This window comes from Camarhynchus parvulus, chromosome 4A (genome assembly GCF_901933205.1).
Source record: "Camarhynchus parvulus chromosome 4A, STF_HiC, whole genome shotgun sequence".
In the NCBI taxonomy this organism is placed as follows: Eukaryota; Metazoa; Chordata; class Aves; order Passeriformes; family Thraupidae; genus Camarhynchus; species Camarhynchus parvulus.
In genome coordinates this window covers 15,358,726-15,383,735 of record NC_044600.1, presented here as the reverse complement: position 1 = coordinate 15,383,735, position 25,010 = coordinate 15,358,726, and the positions used below count along the sequence as shown (strand labels likewise).

Here is a 25,010-nt window from a genome sequence, read left to right as displayed (position 1 = left end):
AGCAAGGTTTTCTTTCTGACAGCACCACAAAACGTGACACACCGGTCAAATCAAACTGGCAAACCAAAGCTTTATTTTTTTTTTTAAAGTCTTTGCTACAGTACCTAGGACTGCACCCCTATACATAATTAACAATCATTCCTGAAAGATCTGTATTTGGCACCAGTTTGTGTTCACCTCAAACACCTGTGGGAAGGATTAATTTCAAATCAAATTTGGTTTTTTAACAGAATAGGAGCTGCCATCATGAAGCCAATTAGCTGAATTATTGGAGAAGCTTAAAAAACAAAACAAAACAAAAAAACAGAAGTCCTTATATTAACCAACACGTTACAGAGAGAGCTCCAAAACAGAGGTCAAACATTAAAAGGCTGATATAGGCTCAAGTGGTTTATAAAACCTATAAAAAAAGACTACACCAGCACATACGCCCTTTCAGTCCACGCAGTTTAGAAATTAACACAGGGAGCAACTCGCTAGCTGGAAATCTTGTCATGGGAGAACCACATATATACCAACAGGAGTACCCAAAATCAAATGTTAAAACGCTCCAATTCCCAATCCACATAAAAGGAGAGAGGTTTATAGGAAGATTAAATCAATCCATGATATCATAAACTGGTTGGGCAGTTCAAACTTCCCCCAGCAACCACTTTGTCACTCATACACACAGGCTCACATGTACACGGCTCAATCCCATTCAAATTCCTCATGGAATAAAAGGATCCCAGGCTCTATTGAGTCTTTCCCTATCATGCAAGAAGTAAGTCTGGCTGTGCTTTAATCACCATCATGTATTACTTCAGCCACAGAGTACCAGGCAGATTAAGTAGAAATGCACAGTTTTTAGCTGATCATCTCTGCACAAGTGTTGGAGAGGCTCAGTTCCTGGAGAGTTCTGGAGGGCAGGCCCAGGGTGTCTCTGTTCATGCAGACTCGCTGGCCTCCACGGCTTTGATCATATGGTCGGGTTTGTTGCCTGCAGCGTAGTGATCCCACATCTGCAGGTACAGCCGCTCCAGGTCCATCGTGTACTGCTTCGTGTTGAACAAAGGGCTGGATATTCTCTGCTTCCAGACTTTGCCACGGATTTTTTTCAGGCTACAAAGAGAGTTAAAGCAGTCATGAGACATTCCAGACAACACATCATACTGTTTATCTCTGAAACCTGCTGTTTTCAGCTAACCCAGAACTGCCTGTACAACTGTTTCAAAAACACCTGCTCCCCCACCTCCAACAAATTCCTGTTCTATCTCCTCTCATTTCTGATACAGACCAGCACGACTACTTCAAATCAGAAGAGCTGCAACATTAACTTGCTGCATTATCTGTAGTGCAGTAACACTTTACAGCGTGATTTTAATTTAAAGTGACAAACTGCTTAACCTTCTATTTAAAAAGAACAAAATGTGAACTGTATTGCACTTTTGCATATAAGCAGTTTCTTCCGAATTACTCAATGTTCTTCCGAATGTTACTCAATTGGGAGGGCTGTTAAGTTACCATAAAAGCAGAAGCTGACTCGACTGCAACACAAGACACCTCCAGAAGAGGATTGCCCAGCTATTTTACATATAAAATATGTGCAGGATTAAAACTACTGATGTCTCAGCACTGTGCCCAAATACTCTGCATTCTTGATGTTCCCACATTGCAGAGTCCAAGTTTGCTTACTATTCCAGGTCAGTTCCCAGTTTCACAGCAATATCCTCATACTCCTGTCTGCTTTTTGCAATGAGCTCAAGACAACCCAGGCAAGTGAGCTGTGAGGCAGCAACTCGTGAGGCAAGAGTCTCGCCTGAAGAAAAGAAAATAAAAGGCAAATCAAAACCAACAAAAACAACCAGAAATTAGTTTATCAAGTAACTTATCACACAGGAGCTAGGAGTTACTTTCCTTCTGACTCTACAAAAGGCACAGTTTGATGTGTTTGTTGTTACTAAAAAATTACTAATATTCAAAGCCATGTATTCAATGTAGGTTCCCTGCTGCATTACCTGGCATAGTGACCATTGGAGTCCCAGCCCAGAGCACATCCATGCCAGTTGTGTGCCCATTGCAAAGGGGAGTGTCCAGACAAACATCAGCCAACTGCCCTCTCCTCACATGCTCTTCTTTGGGGGCAACAGGTGAAAAGATGATTCGGTTTTGGGCAAGACCCAAGTTTTGTGCGTACTGCTGGATATTGGGCTCTCCTACAGCTGGGAAACGCAGCAGCCACAGCACACTGTTGGGAACTCTTTTTAGGATCTGTAACAGAAATAAGAAGAAAATACAGGAAGTTCAGGGAGGAACATTTACTTTTCTGAGCAAGAAACTGCCACATACTAAAACGAAGTGGACGATGTCATCATTCTTTGAGATATAGAGCAGAAAGTAAAGAGATCGTCATTATGAATGAGATCACTGGGATTGCATTTCAGATCTCACTGAAAGAGACAGCAACTCTGAGCAACAGTGTACAGAGCAGTTCCATAAGAGAGTAAGTACTGAACTTTATGATCTCATTTATTTATAGGCCTGTACTATGGAATATAAAGAAAAATTACCCTCAAATAGCACTCAGCAATACACTGTAAGCTGGAACCTGATACAAATGCTATCCACTCAGATTTATCAATGTACCAACTGCCAAGGCCAGTTATAACTCAATTGCAGAAACTAAGGAAATCCAAAATGATTTCACAGTGGAGAACCAGCATACTTAAGCTGTTCGAAACATAAATTTGCACTGGCTAGATACACAGATATAACTGGAAAAACACCTAAAACCCTCTATATGCTACTAACACTAAGCCCTGCAACATGAGCACTGTAAGGATTCAAATGGCTCAAGGTCAATGTTTTCCACAGAGAAGTTAACTAGCATGAAGTTTCTGCTAACTTGAACAGCTTTGCCAGAAGTCTGACCTTAGATTTCCTACTGGATACAGATACTCACATTAGCCCACATCTGCAAGGTGGAAGGATCAATCTTATAGAGCTGATTGAAGTTACAGTACACAACAGCATCCTCTGGTAGGCCGTACTGAGAACGGGTAGTAACAATTATAGTCCGTGGAACTTCTTCACCAGTTGCTGCCTTGTTGTTTATCTACAAGAAAAAAAAAAGCTATTGAAACTCTGAAAGGAAACAAAACTATGCCCTGTGGAATTGTCCTGAGACAGATTTGTTAGCATAACAAATTACTGTAAGCATATCTTTGGTTTTATGATACAAAACAAAATTGTCTACTTACCCACAGCAAGAATTTAACTGGTATGTGTACACGCTTGTGGATGCCACAATGTTGCAACCACCAAGGCAAAAAACACTGGGCATTTTCATGCCCTTCCTATATCTCCCCGAAATTCCAAGTAACTGGAATAATTGGAAAGAAGAATCATATAAAGAGGTATTACACATGGAATCCTATCCTCCTTAAGGTCACAATTTCATTGAGACCAAAACTGAAATTAAAACTGAAAGACAGAATAAAAAGATATTTAGAAAGAAAAGCTGGGGTTTGGTTTGTTTAGATTTTTGTGGTTTATTTTTGGGTGGGTTTTTTGTGTGTGTTTTGCTTTTAAGATGGAACACAGTAAGCACAGAATAGATAATCAATAGAAGCAGACTCATATGAAACTGATAAGACTGTAAGGAACCAGTTGACAAGGAAAATAATGAAAATGCTGAAAATAAGACGAGTTAATGACAAACTTTTAAAAAGCTTTCACAAAGAACAGGAATATGCTAATAAAAAGGAGCAGAGGATGAAGCTGGAATAATCAAGTTACCATGCAAGAGTCTTGAGGATTAGTAAAATGGAAGCAGGATTTTAAAATTTTTTTAAATGACATGCCATGATGGGATCAAAACCAGATAAACAAATAGGGTAACACAGCTCCTTAGAGCCTTTTTCCTTATATATGTGTATTTTTACATACATATGCATTAAAAATTTAGACAGTGGCATTGCAGCCAGCCACTGATGACACACTTGATGTGAATGACAATGACTCACTGTCACTGTTAGAAGATGCACAACAGCTCAACAGAAATCGGTAAATATGCTACTTATTCTGGTCACTGAGACCTCAAAAAATACAGTGCTCAGTTCTTGCTGACCTATGGCCAGAAGTAGCTGATCTCAGCACAAAGAAGTGCTGTATTAATGTCACTGAAAGACAGAAATCCTGGTTTAGAAGTGCACGGACAGAGGTGAGAGTCTTTCATCTCAGTGGTGGAGTGTTAAGACAAGAATTCTCTACGATTCTCAGATGACAAGTTCAGAAAAATTGCTAACAGCCTTACTGACCAAACTAAGACAAACTATTACCAACTCAAAGAAAAGTCCAGGCTGTGAAGAAAAGAACTCAAAAAAACCCCAAGCTATGAGATTATGAACAGAGCAGTGGTAATAAAAGGTATCAAAATGATGTAAAAGAGGTTCCTGTGGGACTGTAAACTCAATAAAATTCACAAGACAACAAGTTATGCTAACACCAGAATATGGCATTTCTAAAAGGAAAAAACTGTTCTGCAGTGGAAGAAAAGTTAAACAACACCAGTAAGTGTCACTAAAATCCCATGAACTGTTTAGCACTGAGAGGTGCTAATATAGTGTAAAATTCTGAAAGATGTAAGGAGATGAATAAATGTTGTTGAAGTACAGTGGAATAACTTTGCCTCTATTCTATTACTCAGCAATTTTTTTTTCTAACAGAAAACATAACTGACACTGAGTAACAGGTCACAAATCTTGGTAGGCTGCAGGCAATAAGGAAATCTTGCATTAAATTCAGAACAAGCAAATATCTTCTTTATGCAACAAGAAAGAATTTCTTTGGACTTTAGATACCTCTAGATACAATTCCTCTATCTTTGGAGGGGAAGATCATCTTCCAGTACATCTGTGGCTTATACTGAGCTTCCTTCAGTATGACAACTAAAGGAATCAACATGACAGAAAACATATTTGCTTGGAGGTTTTTCTTCATTGTTACGTTATATAGTATATATATAACATAAACACCAGGAGAACAGTGTCCTGAAATGCCTCACCTGAGTCGTTGCTAATCCATTACTGATGTTGAAGCCATTGATAGTAATCTGAATTTGCCCACGGTTTATCATCTCAATCACAGCCTCTGCAATGGTGTTCATAGGGATCACTGGCATGCTGAGGGCGGCATTGCCATCGGCGTTGTCACAGCTGTCAGGACACTTCATCTGAGATAAATCACACAGGGATCAGAGGCAGTTCTACCTGCAGTCCCCAGGATTGTACACAGACAAGAGCAGCTCTCACCTTAACGATCTTGACATCAGGAAGGCTGTCCAGGAATGCCTTCAAGTCAATGCCATTCAAAACAATCCTGTTATCATAAATATGACCATTGGACTTGAAATCAATGACTGCTTTTTTCTGTCAAAAGAAAAAATTTCAAGAAGTTACAAGATCCCTTACTAATATTATACCAAGTGCCATTTCATAGACACCTATGGAAAATACCTACTTTTCTTGCCCTATCTTCCAACATACCTTCAGATGGGGGAACATGTTGGCATGGTCTCCAATAAAGAAAGTGTTTGGCATGTAAGCTAATTTCTCTGAATACTGCTCAGCCACCTCAACTGGTGAAGTTTCTTTATCTGTGATGATATAATCCATGAACAATGCCCCACTGGTTCCAGGATACCCTAGCCACATTGCCTAAAAAACAAGAAAGCAAAGCTTCATTTCCATGTGCATTGCAAAAATAAAGGCAGTTAAAAATAAATTTTAACTTACATTTGCTACATACAGGTTTAAGCTCCTTTTTCTGCTTTACCAACTGAAGATCAACCCCTAATTCTAAACTTTCCATACCAAGACAGTGAACAGCTCAAATATGCTCTAAAATTGATCTCTCAAGCAAGTTTTCCCCACCATGTGCAGCATGAAGCCAACCATGAGTGATTACTTCTTCTCTCACCTGAGACAACTCCTGTAGTCTAGAATGACACTGATTAAGGTTCCTCTCATTCTCTTTCCATAGGCATTTTAGAAAATCCTTAGTCAAAAAAAATCTCCCCAAAAAACTCCTGACATTGATTCTGGCTTACTAAGAGCCCTGTAACTTAGTTACCTGAATAGGTGCTGGTCTCAGGGCAAACAATTCATTTCGGGCTCCTTTGGTGTAGCCATTCATGTTAATGAGAATGTGAATCCCGTCCTGATGGATGCGGTCTGCTGCTTTTCCATTACATGGTATCTAAGAACAAATAAATAAATAAATACATAATTTTTTGTTTTCAGTCTCCCAGCAATAAATGTGGTTAGCCATCAGTGTAACACTGGATAGATGCCAACTGCATAATTTAATTTAAGTGAGACTTAAATCTTGTTAATCCTGGTTTTACAGAAGCGTAAATCCTCAATGCTGCAGAGCTGAGTAGCAGTAAAACAAAAGCTAAGGCTAGAAACTGAGGTTATAGAAACCAGAACACCCTTCCCCAAACCCACTCCTCTAAGGCTAATTAGTAATTATAAAGCTCACATAGGTCAAGTGGCACTTCACAAACTAAGGCAGTACAGAAGATCAAAATGAAGATCAAGAATAAGCCACTTAACTACGCTACAGGGCTTTGCCTTGACTTCTGTGTACACTGAAATCCTGGTCAGTTTTCACATGGAATCTAAGGCAAGCTTAAATGTATGTGTAGTTGTGACATCTTGACTTTTCCATGACATTTAAATATGACTTATCTTGAGATTTAATGTGAGAGTTATTAAATATTGATGTTATTTTTTAATAATCAGAGGTCACAAGATCACCACCACATCTGAAGTAGGGCATAATGCCAATACAACTACAAATTTTAAATTCTTGAGACTAACATCAGCCTAATTCAAGAAATAATTGCAACTAAGAATCTCAAACCACAGATTCATCTCCTTCTTTACTTAAAAAAATTGAGGTTTGCTAGAAGGTCAATGCATAAAACAAGCTCACCTGAGATAAGTCAATGAAATGATTTGCTTCAGCCATCACTTTCACACGGAAGTTTGTCCCATCATCAGGACTCAGGGCATAACAGAATACCTAAAATAAGAGGCAGCAAAAATTGAGTGTCTATGACAACTTGTCCATAAAATAACTGTGCTATATTACAATTTTAAATTACATCCAGTTTCACACAAATTATAGTTATTTAAGTGGCATTCACCAGTTGAGAAAGAAGCTAAGAGGCACTGGGCCATTTTTTGACATATTTGAACCAGGCGTAGTTCTGTGCCAGAGAATGGCACTGCATCCTGCACATACATATATCCAATGTTCTCATCAGTGCAAGGCAAAGTAGCCTTAACAGACACATCTGCATAAGAAGTAGATCTCTAAGAATGCCTTCAAGTCACCTCTGACTTTGTAATTAGTGAGAATCATAACTATGAATCAGGTTGAATAGACAAGCCAAGCCTCAGGAAAGCTTTTTAAGAGTGACTGGTTCTCTCAAGTAGGAAACCACACGTGCATCTGAAAACAGCAATTCATACTGGTAAAGGAGGATGACTTGGGCTGAAGAACTCTTCAACCCATTAAAAAACAAACCCAAGAAGCAAAAATTTGCTCTTTCCTCGTTTAATTGCTTGCACCAAGGCAAAAAAAAAAGTGCCACTTATACCACTCATAAGCATATTTAAAGCTTTAAGCATGCCATATTTATTTTTACCTCAAATTTGTCTGGGTTATGCATGCCTGGAATTGACTGCATTAGGTGTGAGGTTGGATGGTTTCCAAAATCAGAGCTCACGTAGCCAATACGAAGTCGACCTTCACTGGCCTTCAAATCCTTGGGATGCTCATATGGTGGCTTGTGAAGAACATTAATCTGCCAAGAAAATGCACAAGTGTTTAAAAACTCAGGAACTAAAATCTAAACAACGGGACAAAACCCCCCCAGGAGTTTGCAGAATTAACCTTATCCCACATTCAAGCAAGCAGTCATGGACATCTGCTGTTCCAAACCTGTGCTCTACGTATTCCACTGGAGCCAAGTGCTGTGCCCACACACTGTGTCACAAGATGTGATGTCTCTGCTCTCACACAAATACAGACACCACTAGCACATTTCTGCTTTTTTAAGTTTCAGTATTCCACCCCAATTATTAAATATCCTGATACCACACCATGATCCTCAGGAAGTTCTCAAACCACAAGTCACTGGTGACCAGAACAGCATTGCTGTAAGGCACCACAACATTTTTCTGTTCTTTGCTCTCCATCTTGCCCAGGCATCAGCATGCAATCACTATCTCTGACAGGATTATCAGGCTACTCAGACAAGTCACTTTGACAAAGTGTTATCTTCCATTAGTTAACTGGACCCTCCCACCAGCTGACAGCACATTTTCAATTATAAATGGCAACCTGCACAAGTAGTCTGTCTCAAAACTCACAAGCACTAACAGCTATGAACATTACATCCCACCTCTTCACATGTCAGTGACTCAGAAAGCTTACAAAGGCTAATACTGACAAATCTGAGTATTAGATTTTGAGTAGGAACAAGCAAAGCCTCAAAGGACTTCAATCAACAACTGGCCTGTATAGAACTTCCTACCTTGTCCAAACAGAGATTTCCATGTCTCTCAGCAATTGCCTTCCTAAAACTGTGAGAAAGGGGATACAGCATGCTATGATGTGGGTGTACAGAAGGCAGCCTGTTTTTCTCCAGCTGATCAGCTACAATGCTGACCAGCTTCTTCATTCTTTCATCATAGTCTGTCCAGTCACAGACAATCTATAAAGAAGGAAAAACAAAGATTACGACAACAGTTTCCCCCAGCCTGTATCAGTTATTTCAGAGGCTGAGATTAATGTTTCTTCCAAAACTGGAAGTGAGAACTTCTGTAATTACTGTTAACAACTGTATAATCTTATCTTCTGATTTAAGACTGAAGTCTTTACATTTAAATTAGTAATCTCCTGCAGAGGAATCCTAAGAATCAAAATCAAAGCCTCATCTTCCTCACCTGCAAACAGTGGGCCAAGTTGCAATAGGCATCTGGGAAATCAGGTTTCAGTTTCAGAGCAGTACGGTAAGAGGCAATGGCTTCTGGTATATTCCCTGAATCCTGTGAAGATACAGAAATGAGTCAGCAGGTAAAAATATCCTCAGGGTAACTACTCACAGTGCCCCACCACACTCTTCTAAGAGTGAATCATTCCCATGTGCTACCTTGTGAATCGAGGCCAGGTTGCTGTGGGCATCAGCAAAAGCTGGGTTTATCTGAATGGCACGGGTGTAGCACTGCAGAGCTCCTTGAACATCCTGCATCTCCTTCAAAGTGTTTCCCATATTAGAATAAGCATCTGCAAATGTGGGGCTGATTCTGAAAAATAAACATAATATGTCATGAACAAGAAAAGCTCCTCCTCCAACAAGAAAACATGCTCATATCCAGACTTTTCAATTTGAAGCGCAACTATGGAAATTACAACATATGACTAAGTAACCTTCTATACAAATCCAGGCACTTTCCCATTAGGAAAGCCTGGGACTCTTACAGGGAGTATCCATTTACCTAATAGCCTCTTTGTAATGCATCAGAGCTTCCTGTAACTTTCCCTGCTGTTGCAGAACGCTTGCTAAGTTTGAATGCGCTGCAGCAAACTCTGGAAACACCTGGAAGAAAAAGAAGTTGACTCTGTCTCAAACATCACAGCAAAAACAGTTATGCATTTATTATTCCATTTTCTTACTTTTTTTTGCGGGGGCGGGGGGAAACCTCTGTCCTATTACACATTCCCAAGCAGAACCACCCACCTTTCCCCCTCACACCCAATTGTACCTCAAGAGCCTTCCGATAAAGACGCACAGCTTCCTCAATATTGCCCTGCTCCCGCTTGATGTTTGCCAGATTGTTGAGTGAATCTGCATGAGTGGGACAAAGTCGAAGGGCTGTGTTGTAGCATTCTTCTGCTTCTACCACCTTCAAAAAAAGAGGCATTGTTAATATTTGTTGTCATTAATTATATTTATTTAATGTTATATATTATCATTTATAACATTACATTTATTGTAAAAGCACTGTTTATGAAAAGTCATTATACAATCACTTTTAAAAGGTTCAAGATGGAGATTTCCTCAATTATTCTTCAAGTGAGGTTAACAACTTGCTCAGCAACTTAACAATCTGGTGACAGGTGGTATCTATTAAAAAAGCATTCACTGTAATTTTAAGAAGAAAGAAGCGCTCCTTACACTGCCTTTCTCCTTCAAGGCATTGGCCAAGTTGCAGTAGGCGTCAGGGAAGTGGGGCTGGAGCTCAATGGCCCTCCTGTAGGTGTCTATGGCCAGGTCTATCAAGCCCTGCTCATAGTACACACAGGCAAGGTTGCCGTGCACAACTGCGTGATTCGGGCTCAGACTCAAGGCTCGCAGGTAAGCTGCCACAGCTCTGGAACAAAATAAAGGAAAAAAGAGGTAAACAATAATCAAATAAAAAAGGTAAACAATCATCCAGAGAGCAGGAATTATTTACCTTGGTACAGTGTATAGTGAATAACATTAAGTCTTCTAGAAAACAAGGAAAGCTTTCAGGTACTTTTTTTTAACACTTGTCATTACTAGGGAAAATCCCTTTTTTTCCTTACTCCATTTTTTGGTAGTTTATTATTCAATTTTAACAAGATAAACAGTATCACATGACATCTTTATTCTCGCCACTAAACTACCATTAGTTACTCAGACTTAAATCATCACTTGGTTCAAAAGTGAAATCTTTAACTATATGCTCCTATAGCACTATATAAATGGCTGATGTATTTAAATCAAATTTATAGGAAAAACATATATGTAAATCTTTAAAAGGCGATGCAAAATCTGAAATTATGGAAAAACAAGCCCCTGTTTGGTCCACTAATTCATGGTTATATTAGACATCACTGAGTCATTTAGACTGTGTGCAATGCAGATAATTAACCTGTTCCCTGCAAGCTTTTATTAAATCTGGGGCCACAAACCACAGCTATCAAAAATTAAAAACCAATTAACAGATGCAATATGCTACACTGCATATAAACAACACAGCCTGGATCTTCTCCCAGAAACAGAAGATTCATGTATCAGATTAGAGGTCTCAGAACAGGTTAGTTCAACAACACACCAACACTACTGCAACCCAAGGCAATAACATCAGGCAGACATGTCAGAACTACAGAATATTCAATAAGATGTTTAGCTGAATTCCAGCATTCCAGTGTGTCTCACACAGAAATTTTAGAAGAGACACACTTACAAATTATGTTCTGAATCACTTAATGAAAACAGAGAAATCTAGCATTCACATCTTTCTTGTGTATCTTATTTTCACCCTTCCCAGCCTTAATTTCCAACTTATTTTCATCAGAAACTCTTGGTTTTGACAATGCATTAAGTACAAGAAACCAATATGAAAGAATACGTATCACTGAATTTTTTATTTTAATTTAAATAGACCAGTAGCCTGGTCTGTGTGCACTTCAAAGCCATTTGCTTGCTAAGCTTAGAGTTGAAGTCTGCTACCCCTGCCCATAGACACTTTACAGAAGGAACACAATCTGTACACTGATATATCTGACAAGCCACAGAGAGCAACAGTATTGATCTGCTTACCTGTCAAATATCCTTGCCTCCTTCAGAACATTTCCCAGATTGATATAAGCATCCAAAAAATTTGGGTCAAGTGTTACAGCCTGAAAATATTTTTGAAGTAAAAGTTTTGAGCATTAAACACAAACGTATTTTCTATGAAACGGAGTTGTTTGATGCTTTTTAAAAATTTTATAAACATAATCTGTAAGTTTTTAAGACTTTATCAATAATCCAGTAAGGAAGGAAAACATACAAACCAATCACAGAGTAAAGTTATTTATCTGTAGAAGTGACAGCATGTACTACATTCAAATTTATTTGTTTGCTTACCTACTGAGTTGCATCTACTGCAGAATAAAGTGTTAAGCATTTATTTCACATTAGGCTGATCATACTTAACACTCCTGTCTACTGATGCTACATTGTCTTTAGCTTTTTTTTAGAGAAGAAACCATAAAAAACCTTATCTGTATCCTTTACCTACCGCAAAGTAAGACAGAATTTTAAAGCTTTACCAGTGCAGGAAAACAGGTTGTTCACAAGAACAAGGAAACAGAAAATACATCACATGTGCAGGGAAAATTGAGTAGCCATTTAACTAAAACATCTTTGCTCCCTTCAAAACTAATAGAATGCAAAAAATCACTTAAAACTAATGAAGTTACAGAAGCTGCAGCATAAAGCTACATATGAGTATTTGACAAGCCTCACTCTCACAGTCTTATGGGAACTATTAATTCCAAATTAAAATACTTCATCTATCATGAACTAGACACAGATCCAAAAGAAAAAATCTTGAGCAGCTAGACATTTTTCTGCTAGACATCTAAAGCCATGAATTTCAGGAAGAAACTGTTGCCACATCTTAAATTCAGCTTTAGGGCACTCTAGAAACTTCAGAGATGAGGACAAAATTAATTACGATGCCAATTAGACACTAATTGGAAGGTCTCAGACAACTACTCAATGACACTAATCTAGAGAAATCTGAACAGTGGTGAAAAATAACCCTGGAGAAGAGGAATTAATGTGTCATTTAAAACTGTTCTTCTCAATTACTCAAAGGACAGTAATACCTGAACAAAAATCATAATGCAAAATGATTTAAGCACCAAGTTGATTCTTTCTCTCACACACAAAACATGCAAAACATTATCATCAAATCAGATTTTTAAAAAATTTAGTCCAGGAAAGGGCTGAAGAACAATTTCATTAATTTTCTCACATATGACGTGTGTGAAGTCCTAGGGGAGTTCTAAGTGTCTCTCTCATACCATATAGGTAGTTTGAAACATCAGCAAATTTAAAAAAACAATTAACATGAGCTGCTAACTAACAGGATCATATAAAGTTCTCCACTACCAAAATATTTATCACCTCCAAGCACACAACTGTGTGTACATTTAAATCTAGCAGTGAAGCTGACTCCCTTAGGTAGTTACCTTTTCAAAGTGATGAATTGCAAGCCAAATTTCTCCTTGGGCATTGAAAACACAGCCAAGATTACTCCAAGCCACTGCAAAGTTTGGTTGAGTCTCAATTGCTTTTAAGTAACACGCCTTGGAATAGTTAAAGAAGAGAGATACAAGGGAAGGGGAATATTTGTAAAAAGAAAAAAATGAGAAAAAATAATTGTTAGTATGCCTTCTCTAACCAGCCAAAAGTGACCCTGCAGTATAGGCTAGCTTGCGCCAAAACTAATGCGCTGCAAACTGTTGTTGATCCTGCGCCAGCGCAAACCAAAACCCAGGTGCAAGCCCACCATTTTTCAGTTATGCTGGTAACAGATTAACATTCCTTCAGACACCAGACTGACACAAAAATAATCTTAGAAACTATTCAAGTAGTTCACCAGAACATCTGCTGCCTTTAAGTGTGTAAAAACAAAAAAACTACCATGTAAAAACAACTTTACTCTGAAACAAAATTTTCAAATATTCTAAATCTGATAGAAATTACTTAAAAAAAAAAACTAAAAAGCGAGAAAAAAAGCTACTGAAAAAGTTTAAAGTGTGCTTGTCAAATGAGATGACACACCCCATCCACATCTTGTTCCCCAGTTTCTTCAAATACAATTCAACCTCTCCTGCAGCTTCAAAACCTCAAATGACAGGATTGCATGAAGGTTTAGGTCCCTGTAATGCAAGCGCAAGAAATCGCTGCGCATCCTACCCAGCACGGCGCCACGCTATCGCTGCGAACTGCTTGGCTCTAGTGATTGCCCCAAGGTGCAGTGAACAGCCAACCAGAATCATTAATCTACCAGACAGGCCCACACAAAACTCGCATGTTAAATTTGATATTTGGACTCTGGAAATGTGTTACAAGCCAATTTTTGTTCAAAAGGCTGCAGCCTGGAGCTCGGGCAGTCGCCCGATCAGAGATTAATCATCGAGTCAACCGTTCACGGGGGCTTGAATCGCACGCAATGCGCGTTACCGCTGCGCAGCCTTTGCGCTACTGCAGGATCACAGCGCATCATCAGAAGAGCAGAACGCTGCAATCCAAACAAAGAAGAAAAAAGGAAAAAAATGAACAACCGGAAGAGTTAGAAGCTTTTACTATTAACTATCTCCAATTATTTCTTAAAAAAATATTTTAATTTACTTTTACTTTATTTCTTTGAAAGAATTTGTGGCTAATAGTATAAAATATTCTTACATTACTTGCTTGTAATTAAATATTTTAAGCTGTTTCTGAAGCCACAAGACAGAAGATTCAGGCATGGAGGCAAATGGTTTTGCTGTGGCAGTTACAAACCCGTTACCATATTTCTCATCATGTGACTTTTCGGTGCGTTCCTTGCTGGAAGAGGAGGAGGAGGTGTGTGTCTGCCCTAGATCCAGGCCTCGAGCTCCCTTCAGCGAGGCACCTTACGCATGGAATAGGAGGTTTCACCCACCTGAAACCTTCTAAATACAATATCAGTGGTGAAAAACCAAAAACAAGAGAGAAAATAAAACAAGATCATTAGTAAGAGTTCAACAAAGCAATTGCATTTTTTTGGATATGTCTTAACACATGGGAATGAGGATAATCTGTCTGTAACAAGGGAGACATGCAGAAGGGAGAGGGTTAATCGGGCAATTGCATACAGCAGGGACTTTTTTTTTTTGGAAGAAAGGCTCTGAAACATCTACAAAGAAATTAAATTTTAGTTCAAACTGTAAGGAATCTGCTGGCTTGATCTTTCAAATGGACTGATAACCAAAGAAACACATTGCAATTTACTCGAGATAGATGTTTTTCCTCGTTTATTAAGTTCTCACAAAACGGAATAACACTTTCAAACTAGGTGTCTCCAGAGCTCTGAAACAAAGAAGTCAGCAACCTAAGGCAGGCGCAGTGTCTTGGCCTATACCAGTCACACTAAAGCTGCAGTGAAGTGCAATTCATGTTAGCTGTCCGCTTGGTGGGCTGAGAACCAAGTGTCTCAAAGACCGTTCAATTCTGAATGCTGCTACACAATGTTTTCAACCTGGATCCGACCAAATCAATCAGGCTGCTCTAGGGTGGTACACGCATCCAAGTTGTTCATGAGAAACAAAGCAATATTGAATTTTGATCCTGCAGTCCCCGTTACCCCAAAAAGATGCCCACCCTCCCCAGCTGGTGCTGCAGCCAAACAGACAGCTACGCTGTTCATACACTCCACTTCTGAGCATGCGCGTGGGGCTTGGAGCGACAGCCGTGGAGCCCAGAGTGGCTCTGGTGCCTCCACACTCCTCACCCCTGCAGCGCGGACGCGTAAGGTGGCTTGTAACAAGACAATTTCTTTCTGCAATCCGAATTTTAACGTGCCAAGAATTTGAAACTCATCTTGGTGTTCGAATTGTCGGTTTAGGAAACGCACAACTGCTAGAAGCCACCTTTCCACTACAGCAAGTTTTCTTTTGATCAGTTCATTTACCAAACAAACCAGCTTTGTCCTTCCGATTTCTTTATTTTGGGGGAGGGGAGAGGGAAGACATGAAGAAAAGATATTGGGGGATGGGGGTGGGGAGGTGGTGTGTGTCGCATACTGCAGCTATTATTTACTAGCCTTTCTTCCACTATCAAGGGAAGGGAAAAGTTAAAAGAATAAAAATCTTTAAAAGCCAATATTACAAGGTAACATTTGGAAAGTTTCTTCTCCACTTACAAGCCACAAAGGACTTTAGAAGAGCAGCCTTTTCAATAGCACCTGCATCGTACAGGGATCTCGAGCTAACCACAGGCTCTCTGCTTGGCACCAGCAGGCAAGCCTCAGATCTGAAGGATTGTTACTTATTTCCAGATGAAAGCATGATGGAGCCCCTGCCCAATACTTCGGAATGGTATCAGATAGTCTAGTTCAGCAGCAAGGCTTGGTAACTTTTCATTTCTTGACTTAAACCAACTTTTTAAACATGGACATGCCATATCTTGCCCTGCAACTACTCTGGGGTGTTTCAGTGCCTTCAGTTTTCAGAAGTTTCTTGGACTGTCTGTTGATCAACGCAGATTTGAAGACTTGGTGCAAAGTTCAAGTTTTCAAAACACTGATGTTTACATGTATTCTACCCAACACCTACCTTGGCTTCTTCCAAGCGACCCAGGGCTTTGAGCAGGTTCCCCAGGTCACTACGAACACAGTACAAGTCCTGAAAAATCAAAATCACACCATCAGCTTCAGGACTCCAGACTCCCTAGGGGTCTTCACAGACAATTTGCAAGGAACAACCCAGTCCTCTAAAGCTTAATTTAGATTCTTAATAAATACATCACAAATGGAAATTATTTTTCTTGACTAAGATTACAAACAACAGATAATCTGAGCAAATTTAGTACTGTAAAGAATTAAAAAGAAGTAGTATTTAATACAATTCCTATTATACAGAAATAAGAAACTGAAAATAAATGCTCCCCCCCCACCAGCTTAAGTCCTTTTTTTTTTTTCAAGCCCCTTTTTTTTTAACCACAATGCCAAACCTGTACTCTTAAGATACACCATTGCCATTATGGCTTTTAAATTGATACATAAAGTGATTTTGATGCCTGTATCCCTAAAGAAGTCTTCCTCCCTGTTTTGCCCACTAATCCATCCTTTTCCAACAGCTTTACCCCATGTTCTTGTTGTTTCATTTGTTTGAAATGAAAGCACAATCTGCAACAGCATTACCCAGCAGTAAAGACCAGAGAGAATGTAGACATTTTGCCAACACTAATGAAAGGATTTACTAACCTAAACAAAACTCAACTCCTGCAAAAATACCCACCATCTCACATTATTCTAACCAGTGCATCCACTAGTCACACCACTTAGCATATTAAGTTAGACAAGTTCACACTGGTTTAAGAACACAGAGAAATAAGGTTCAATAAGTGTCTTGTTGGACTGGGTTTGCTTTTCCTACAGAAAAAGGATTTATGGACATGGGACAAATGGTGCACTTGAAGTACCTTTTATCAAAATGTTTGACCAAAGAGCAAGCAAATATCTTTATCACGCTGAGCAATACTATACAAACTTAATGAGCATGATGCAAAATAAACAGGAGGACAGCAGTCTGTTTACTAAAAATGTCAATTTGAAACAGTTACAACCAAAAATCCATACAACAGATCAATCAATCTTATAGGAGTCACCTATACACAGTCAGTTTCAGCCTATAAAACCTAAATGATGCTCCTGTAAACCAGCCCACAATGGCAATCTAACTCAGTCTACAGCAGAAATCTTACCAAGGCAATGCTCATCACCATCAAATTTCTGACTTTGTGATAAAGCAATACCTGGTGATTCTCCAAGATCTCACATTCAAGTCTAAGCATCAATTCTCTCACTGCAGTACTACCTTAAAGCACATAAAGCTAAATATGGGGCCATTCACTGAAGTTTCTGCCTTCAGAAAAGAAAAACCAAACCTTATCTTTTATTTAAAAAGTTAAGTATGTTACATATAGAGAAAAGCAACCAACCAGTAGCCCATACTGCAATACTGAACTTTTTGTGACAAAAGCCTCTCAAGGATCCTTAAAAATAGTATTAACTGTTTAATTAAGTTTATGGTATACAAGTTGGAAGGGTCATCTATTGTTCATGCTTTGAAAGCTGCTACTTTTGTATCCTAGGGCAGTAATAAAGAATGGACTTTTATAAAATTAGCATTACTTACAGGATTGTACTGAAGGGCAGACACATATGCCTGTACTGCTCCTTCCATATCACCTGCAGCTACGAGTGCAGCAGCCAAATTAATATATCCATCAATGAAATCTGGTTTGAGGCGCAGTGCATGTCTGTAATGCTCAATTGCTTCCTGCAGCTGTCCACGCTCCTTGTACACATTGCCTAGATTTGAATAGGCTTCGGCCAACAGTGGGTTCTGTTTGATTGCCAAAGTGCTGAAGTGAGCAGACCTGGAGAAAGCAGACCAGTTAGCAAACAAGAAACCATGACCCAAAAACAAACCAAAACCACCCAAACAAACTCACCCTTGACATTCAGTGTTTGTCTATTTATCTAGTTACTCTAGTGAACATTCATGCTTAGGTGAGCCAAACACACAGCCAGTAAATCTGGACTTACAGAGCTGTCCTGTATCTTTATCCTTCCACTTTAAACTCTGACTGTCCTGGTTCTCATTTTAGGCTGTACTGAACAAAGACAGCTCTCATTTACAGTCAGAAGGGTTCAAGTTGCCTCACCAAACCTGAGCTCAATACACCTGGAAAAAAACTACAGGAATCTCTCTTCCAACATCTGTATGTGTTAAGCAATGTTCCACTAGATATTCTTTTCAAGCAACAGGACATGACTTACATGTAAAATTCTGTTGTATCCCCACTCATTCTACTTTCCCATATCTGAACTACTATGACTTCAATAAGAAGACTATATAAAACAAATCTAAGTCAAAAGTTCTTACTTCCTTCACCAAACATGAATTTACAGCTAGAACAAGTGACATTCAAAATGCTAGAGGCACAGAGAGCAAGATCAGGAACAGGCAAGCAGAAAGAACAAAGAAACAACTTTCAGATCACAGAACTCCTTTAACTAAATATGTTGTTGTGCAGGAAACAGTCTTACAACTTAAAGAAAAAACCCCAAACCACAAACCCTTAAACTGTAGGTGGAATGAACATCACACATTTAAATCCTGCCAGTACACACCAATGTGGCTAATGTTCCAATGTTAATTAAAATGTTCAATATAAAAATAACACACCAATAATGGCAAGGCCTCCTGTCTGTTGTAAAGCTGATGAGTCCAAGCAAAATTCCAGAGGGAAGAAGAAGCTTACCTGTCCAGTCGGCGACACTGGAAGTGAATGGATGACAGTAACAAAAGCACACCAGTGTTATCAGGCTCCTGCCTCCAGAGCTGCATGCAGTGCCTCTCTGCTGCTTCAAAGTCTCCTGCCTGATACTCACGATGAGCCAACTCCGCTAACCCTTGGAAGGAAAGCATACGTTTCGTTGGTTCTGGAGAATCACCAAAACATTTAAAGGGGGAAAACAAAAAGTTAGATGATGGGAACAAAACAAAAACAAAACAAAACAATGAAAAATAAAGTACACAACTAATGGATAAAAATGTTTGAAATGATATGAAACACTACAGCAGGTGACAGTTGGGATGCTAAGATCTTATCTGTACCAGTCCTTGACCCCATCAGCTAATAATAACAAAAATGCAGACTGTAACGACTGTGAATATTTGCAAGTCAATCATTTGCCATTATTCTGAAAGAGACTCCTGTCATTATATGATATTTTGGTTCCTAACACTGGAAGTGCTGCTAACAGAACAATGACTCTCCTCACTCCTCCCCACGACTGAAAATCCTATGCTTTGCTATGCAAAAAAAAGTTCTAACAAATTAATAGGGAAATGAAGGACAGGAGACAAAGACTTTAATAAAGAACTTGAACAAAAGAAAGTTTTGCTGTGCAAGTAGTGAAAACTCTTTAAAAAAAGGCAAAAAAAGCACAATGGGTAACATTCATTGAATCCTGCATACTCCTATATTTCCTCTGAGTCAAAATCCTTTCACAGCAGAAAAATGGTCTTGGAACAACAATATCTGATGAAAGACAAACACACACTTCAATGATTATGCAACTGGCCTACAGGAGGAACCATTAAACAGACAGGGTACAGGAAAGGAGTTACTGCTCCTGGAGGCTTAGCTGGAACAGGAGTGACAAAACAGTTTTAGTATTTAATACCCAAGTGTGGAGAATGAAATATTTAAATGAAACACCACCTGTTTTAGGCAAAACAGCCAGAAGTGAGAGAAGTAAAATTCCTTACAAATAAGCAAGTGCAACTCGGAAAAACCCACAACCATTCATCATACAAAGAAGTGCTGGCCTTCAAATTCTGCCTTTATACCAACAACTCTTACTATTAAAATGTTTGATTACTGCAAGTATCTCTCATTTTTCCTCCTGTACTCTGCAGCCCCTCCATTCCATTCATTATACATTTCCCACCTCATCGTACAGTTTTAAAATTTGGAATCTAGGTGAAACAGATAAACCTTTCCTAATACAAGAAAGCACCTCAGTAGCTGAGCCTACATTTTTGTAGTGAGGTACTACAAAATTTCATGGTTTTGTGAGAACTTTAAAGACAGCCAAAATATCATAAAGAAGTTAGGTAGAGATTTACTACCCAGTGTTTATTTTAAATTGGGATTGATGCAATTTATTTAAATTACTTCCAAATTTGGGGGTTTAGCGCCAGTAGGTTTTAGTATAAGACTGCAAGTCCTGTATAAGTACAGTAGTTTTTCCAGACAGTGTACTGTCTGTCGGTGCTATAAACTGTTTCACAGTAAATTGGAACTACCACTGCCACTCTCTTTTTCAGATAATTGACAAATCAGTAACCAAGTATCCTTATCCAGATTAGATTCCTGGTTTTCAAACCCTGACTAAGGGCAAAGCGGACTTCACGATCTGGTTAAACCGAATGGCAAAGATAAAAAGGTACAACCTTTATTCAACATGAGAACGTTGAACTGTGGCTGAAAACCACACCACTAGTAAATGGTGCTGACAGTAATACTGGAGCACCAGCAGACTGCTCCTCACTCGGCCCTGTGCTGTTAACAGGTTCTGCCCTTCTGGCAGCGAAGGCATTTTCAACTTCCGCTGATGGCACAGAGAAACCAGAGAGAGAAGAGCAGTCTCATGTACTCAATTTCCTCTTCAAATACATTTCAATTGTTTCAGTAAATTTCAAAGTGGAAAAAAAGCAAAAAACACCCAAACCATAACAACCCAGAAGTTTACACTTCAAAGCTTATGCCTGCAGGGAAAGAAGCTTTCAGTCACTATTTCAAGGCTACATTTTGCCTATACTTAAAGCAAGAAGTCAAACTGAAGTTGTAGCTTCCAGGCCAAGAGAGCAGGCAGTGCAGATTTAACAGTTGGGAATAAGAACTACTAACAAAAGCAATAAAAGAAGAAACACTAACACTTTCTTTCATTTATCAAGTGTCTCTGTTTACAAAACAACCCACCCTTTGTCTCCAGAGATAAGGCAAACAGTGTAAAATTGCTAGTCATTTACCTCTAAGCATTTATTTTATAAACGACTCTGAAAAAGTTCACTGAAAAGCAGGAAGTGGACAGCCACATCAGGAAGCCCAGAATGAGTGAAACTTTTTAATACAAAGTTGGCTGGAAGTTATGCAGTGCAAAATATCCGTAAGACAGCCCATGAATGGATGCTCACTGAATCAATTTGTAAAGAAAATAACTGCAGCGAGGAGTCACAGCCAGGAAAATCCCTTTTCGTGTCTTGCATAAATTAATTTCTGTACCTCGGCTAATTTGTGCTGCATGCTTCGACTATGACCTTGGAAAAGTCTAGTACAGTGCTGTGACAATGACCTTCCCTGAGGCTTCCAGACAATACAAGCGAAACAAAAAGCTGCACAGAACCATCAGAAAGGCGCCCAAGGCCATTTTCCCCCGACAAATACCATCCTAAGCACTTGCAATACACTCATGCTCAACCTTGCGTTCAGGCACCATCTAGTTCTAGGCAGAAGCAGTGGTTACCTCCAGCTGGGAGGTGCTGGATAGCACAGGACTCCCTCCCAGCGTGCACGTGGCTCTTTCTACCCGCAGGGATCCAGGCTACAAGAGGATGCTGCAGCCTCGCTGACCACACACACAGTTCTAGCTGAGAAAGTACCAAACACCGCGCTGCAGCACCTTTCTGTATCACTACCGTTTCTCTTTAGATCCCTATCTCCACACTTCTATCCCGTGTTTTTCTCAAAAAATTCTCCTTTTCCTTCTGCTTTCCCCAAGCATCACTTCAGCTCTTCCTGCCCCTCTGGTTATAGAAATCCCCAAAATCTGGGGGATAAAGCTGTGCTGTCCTTTCATCCTTTCGGTAAGCACAACACTTCTTTCTCTTGCTCTACAGAGAAAGTCAGATTTCCCCTCCATTCCTCAAGTTCCTAAATTTAGGGCAAGATCTTTCCGTGATACAACACGCTATCTTACTGTTCAGAAAAGCGCTTTAGTGTCCAGCTATGCCACAGAATCACACAACGGGTTTGGGCTGGAAGGGACCTTAAAGATAACCTCGTTCCAATTCCACTGCCATGGGCAGGGGCACCTTCCATTCGACCAGGCTGCTGAAAAAAAACTCCTGCCTAAGTGCAGCGAGCGATTCTGGGCAAACCAACACACATTTTGGGTCAGGCTTTCAGCCTACTTCGCCCTCTAACGCAGTCACCTGATAGTCTGATAAATATAGCAGCGAGCCCGCCGCACTCACACCTCCCCGGCAGCGGCCCGGGGCTGCCCACGGGCAGCGCCCACCGGAGCGCGCCCAGCACCGCGCTCGGGCCCGGGGCGCACGGAGCCCCACAAAGGCGGCGGGGGCACCCCTGCCCTGCCGCGTCTGGAAACTTCCGCCGGGCGCGGGCCCTGCGAGCGGGGAGCGGCCCCGGGGGCGAGGGCACGGCCCGGCCCCCGCTGTCCCCGGCCAGCCCGTCCCCGGGAGCGCCGCAGCGCACGGTACCTGTGCTGTCCGCCACGTTCCCCACGGAGGTCGCCATCGGGACGGGGGCCGGGGAGGCTGTGGCGGCGACGGCAGAAGGTGCGCTCGGGCCGGACCGGACCGAGCTGCCCGCGGTCGCGGCGCGCTGAGGCGGCGCTCCCGAAATGGCGGCGGCGGCGGTACCGAATGGCCGCGGCCGGAACTATCTCCGCGGAAAAGAGTCCGGGCGGCGCCGGGCGGCGCTGCCACACGGCGGGCGGAAGGACCTGCTGGAATGGGCACGTTATCGCAGTAAAGTTATCCTTCCGCGCGCAGCGCTGCGCCAAAGGCGGCGGGACTGCGCATGCGCCGCCACCTCCCGGTACCTCCGCACGTGGCTCCGCGGAAGCGGCGCTCACCGGGACAGCGGAGCCCGGACAGCGGGACTGAGGAGCTCAAATAGCGGGACTGAGGAGCTCAGTCACGGGACAGCGGAGCTCAAACAGCGGAGCTCAGTCACCGGGACAGCGGAGCTCACTGGGGCATCAGAGCTCAGTCACCGGAACACCACACCTCACCGAGACAGCGCAGCTCAGTCACAGGGACAGCAGAGCTCAGCAACCGGGACAGCGGAGCTCAGCGTGTACCCGTACAGAGAAACAGCAGCAAAGGCGGCTGTATCCCCACTCCTGCTGTATTTCCATGAGTGCTCTCAGCCAGGACTCCGTACCGAACCCCGGGATCTGCAACAGCTTCCCTGGGGCACTGACAATTAGCAGTCTCCAGTGAACAGTGAGCCTTCCTGAAGGCTCACATTACCAAAGTCTGGTTTCTGGAAGTAGTTGCAACTTATAGAAAAGTCGGGCAGCTGTTTTTGAAGTATTGGTAGTCTTTAGGCAGTTCCCAAATCACTCAGGGGTCAGACATCAGACACTGTGTTTGTGGTCCCAGAGAAAAAGCTCCCCTTTATGAAATGAAAATTGCCTTACAGTTGTTCATCAACAGCAAGTATTTCATTCAGAGCAAGCATTTTTTCCTGACAGACATGCACATATCCAACAGGCCAGTATTTCTGAGGAATTACTTTACATCAATGAAGACTGAAGAACAAACCACACAAACCTGTATCTGAATTCTGGAACCAGTACAGGCTACAACAAGCCAAGGCTTCAGCAAGACACGCTTGTCTAAAGCTCATTTTTCACCATTTACTCATTCATATAACATGTTTTATAATCAATTAAAATATCTTATCTAAAAATAAAAAAAAAAAAAATCTTATCGACACAGCCCACACTACACTGAAACTGGGACAAGAGAAATTCAGGAGCCAAGAGTGGCTCAGAATGACCATCATCTCAGGGAAGGGAGTTCATTCATCTGAGTCCAGGTCACTGTCTCCTGCAATGGAGTGAAAGTCCTCACTGTCCTCCTCATCCTCAGACAGATGGACCTGACTTAACACGCTTGGCCCAGAGCGCTGCTGCTCTTCCTCCTCCTCCTCTTCTGAGATCTCATAGCCTCCAATGCTGCTGAAACTCGTGTCTCTTGTGTTGGACTTTGGGTCTGGTTCTTCATAGCTGCCATAACTAGAAGCAAGAAGAAAATAATTTCAAATGAGCTGCTGATACCAGCAATTCTGTCTTTAACTGCTGTGAGAGTTGGCTTGAAGTCCTGTGAACACTGGGGAACCACTGTGCATTTCAATTCTGTCACGGGCCAGCTTTTTAAAACAGAAACTAAAGAAAAAACAGTTCTCCAGTGAACCAATTCCAGTATCTTCACTCCACTCTGATACACTCCAGGGAGGAAAAACTGATTGCTCCAACAGCTTCTGTCACCTTCAGTGCAGACAGAAAGTGCAGGAGTGTTTTCAGCCCATTCCCATCTTCTCTAGAACTTCCTGCTGACTCCTGTCAAGGTCCTGGGCTGGAATGACCATTGCCTGCCAGCCCAGCTACCTATCAGCTCTGATGCCTGTGATTTATTAGGCAAATATCAATAATGGCACCAAGAAACTGAATTCCACAAGTAGAAGAAGAACAGAGAATCAAATACTTATACTCTACAGAATGTCCAGAGAAGGGAGAGTAGGTTGCTGTTCTCTCAAATACAAAAAATAAAGCTGATATTGTTGTACTTTTAATTTTCTAATAATTGAACACCTTCCAAAATACAGAATATGTATATTCCTACACTTCTGGACTTCAACTAAGCAGCAGAATTTCAAGTCAGGACATCCTTGTTCTTAGAGGGGAAAAAAAATTATCTGCTAAATCATTTTTTAACTTCAAAGGCATCTTGTAGTTTGAGATAGCTTATAAAAACCTTTATTTGTCCTGCCATCAAAACCCACTACATATGTGCAAGAAATCATCTAACCTAAAATAAAAAAATAGGTGATTTTTTTTTCTAATTTAACTCATATTTTT

The 25,010-nt window shown here is 40.8% G+C and overlaps 2 protein-coding genes across 5 annotated transcripts in view; both read right to left on the bottom strand.

The window, feature by feature from the left end:
• Positions 1–52: 52 nt before the first annotated feature.
• On the bottom strand, positions 53–22,827 carry OGT (O-linked N-acetylglucosamine (GlcNAc) transferase). 4 transcript variants are annotated; one of them, XM_030967695.1, is made up of 22 exons: positions 22,621–22,827; positions 18,872–19,052; positions 17,740–17,983; positions 16,156–16,224; positions 13,045–13,161; positions 11,624–11,703; positions 10,232–10,427; positions 9,819–9,959; positions 9,552–9,652; positions 9,206–9,359; positions 9,000–9,101; positions 8,588–8,767; positions 7,697–7,855; positions 6,979–7,068; positions 6,112–6,237; positions 5,526–5,696; positions 5,292–5,408; positions 5,045–5,212; positions 2,942–3,094; positions 1,998–2,250; positions 1,675–1,798; positions 53–1,101 (listed from the first exon to the last, which is right to left on the bottom strand). In XM_030967695.1, the coding sequence occupies exons 1-22, from the start codon at positions 22,655–22,657 to the stop codon at positions 927–929; spliced, it is 3,138 nt and encodes a 1,045-aa protein (XP_030823555.1). In that variant the 5' UTR covers positions 22,658–22,827; the 3' UTR covers positions 53–926. The 4 variants fall into 4 exon arrangements, with proteins under 4 accessions (XP_030823555.1, XP_030823556.1, XP_030823558.1 ...); XM_030967696.1 differs by having other exon boundaries at positions 612–1,101; positions 18,872–19,022; XM_030967698.1 differs by lacking the exons at positions 18,872–19,052; positions 22,621–22,827 and adding an exon at positions 14,370–14,514 and having other exon boundaries at positions 612–1,101; positions 17,740–17,810.
• A 696-nt stretch (positions 22,828–23,523) lies between these two features.
• Positions 23,524–25,010, bottom strand: part of TAF1 (TATA-box binding protein associated factor 1) — a 30,270-nt gene continuing 28,783 nt past the window's right edge. The window contains 1 exon segment of the mRNA XM_030967694.1: positions 23,524–24,167. Within this exon segment, the coding sequence (XP_030823554.1) occupies positions 23,951–24,167 (217 nt within the window). The 3' untranslated portion in view covers positions 23,524–23,950.

Excerpts from the sequence above, each read along its gene's own strand:
- OGT (XM_030967695.1), bottom strand. The coding sequence starts at position 22,657 with ATGGCGACCTCCGTGGGGAACGTGGCGGACAGCACAG. Across the intron at positions 5,213-5,291 it reads CTGATGTCAAGATCGTTAAG|ATGAAGTGTCCTGACAGCTG; the intron begins GTGAGAGCTGCT and ends GATTTATCTCAG. Across the intron at positions 1,102-1,674 it reads CTGGGAACTGACCTGGAATA|CCTGAAAAAAATCCGTGGCA; the intron begins GTAAGCAAACTT and ends CTCTCTTTGTAG.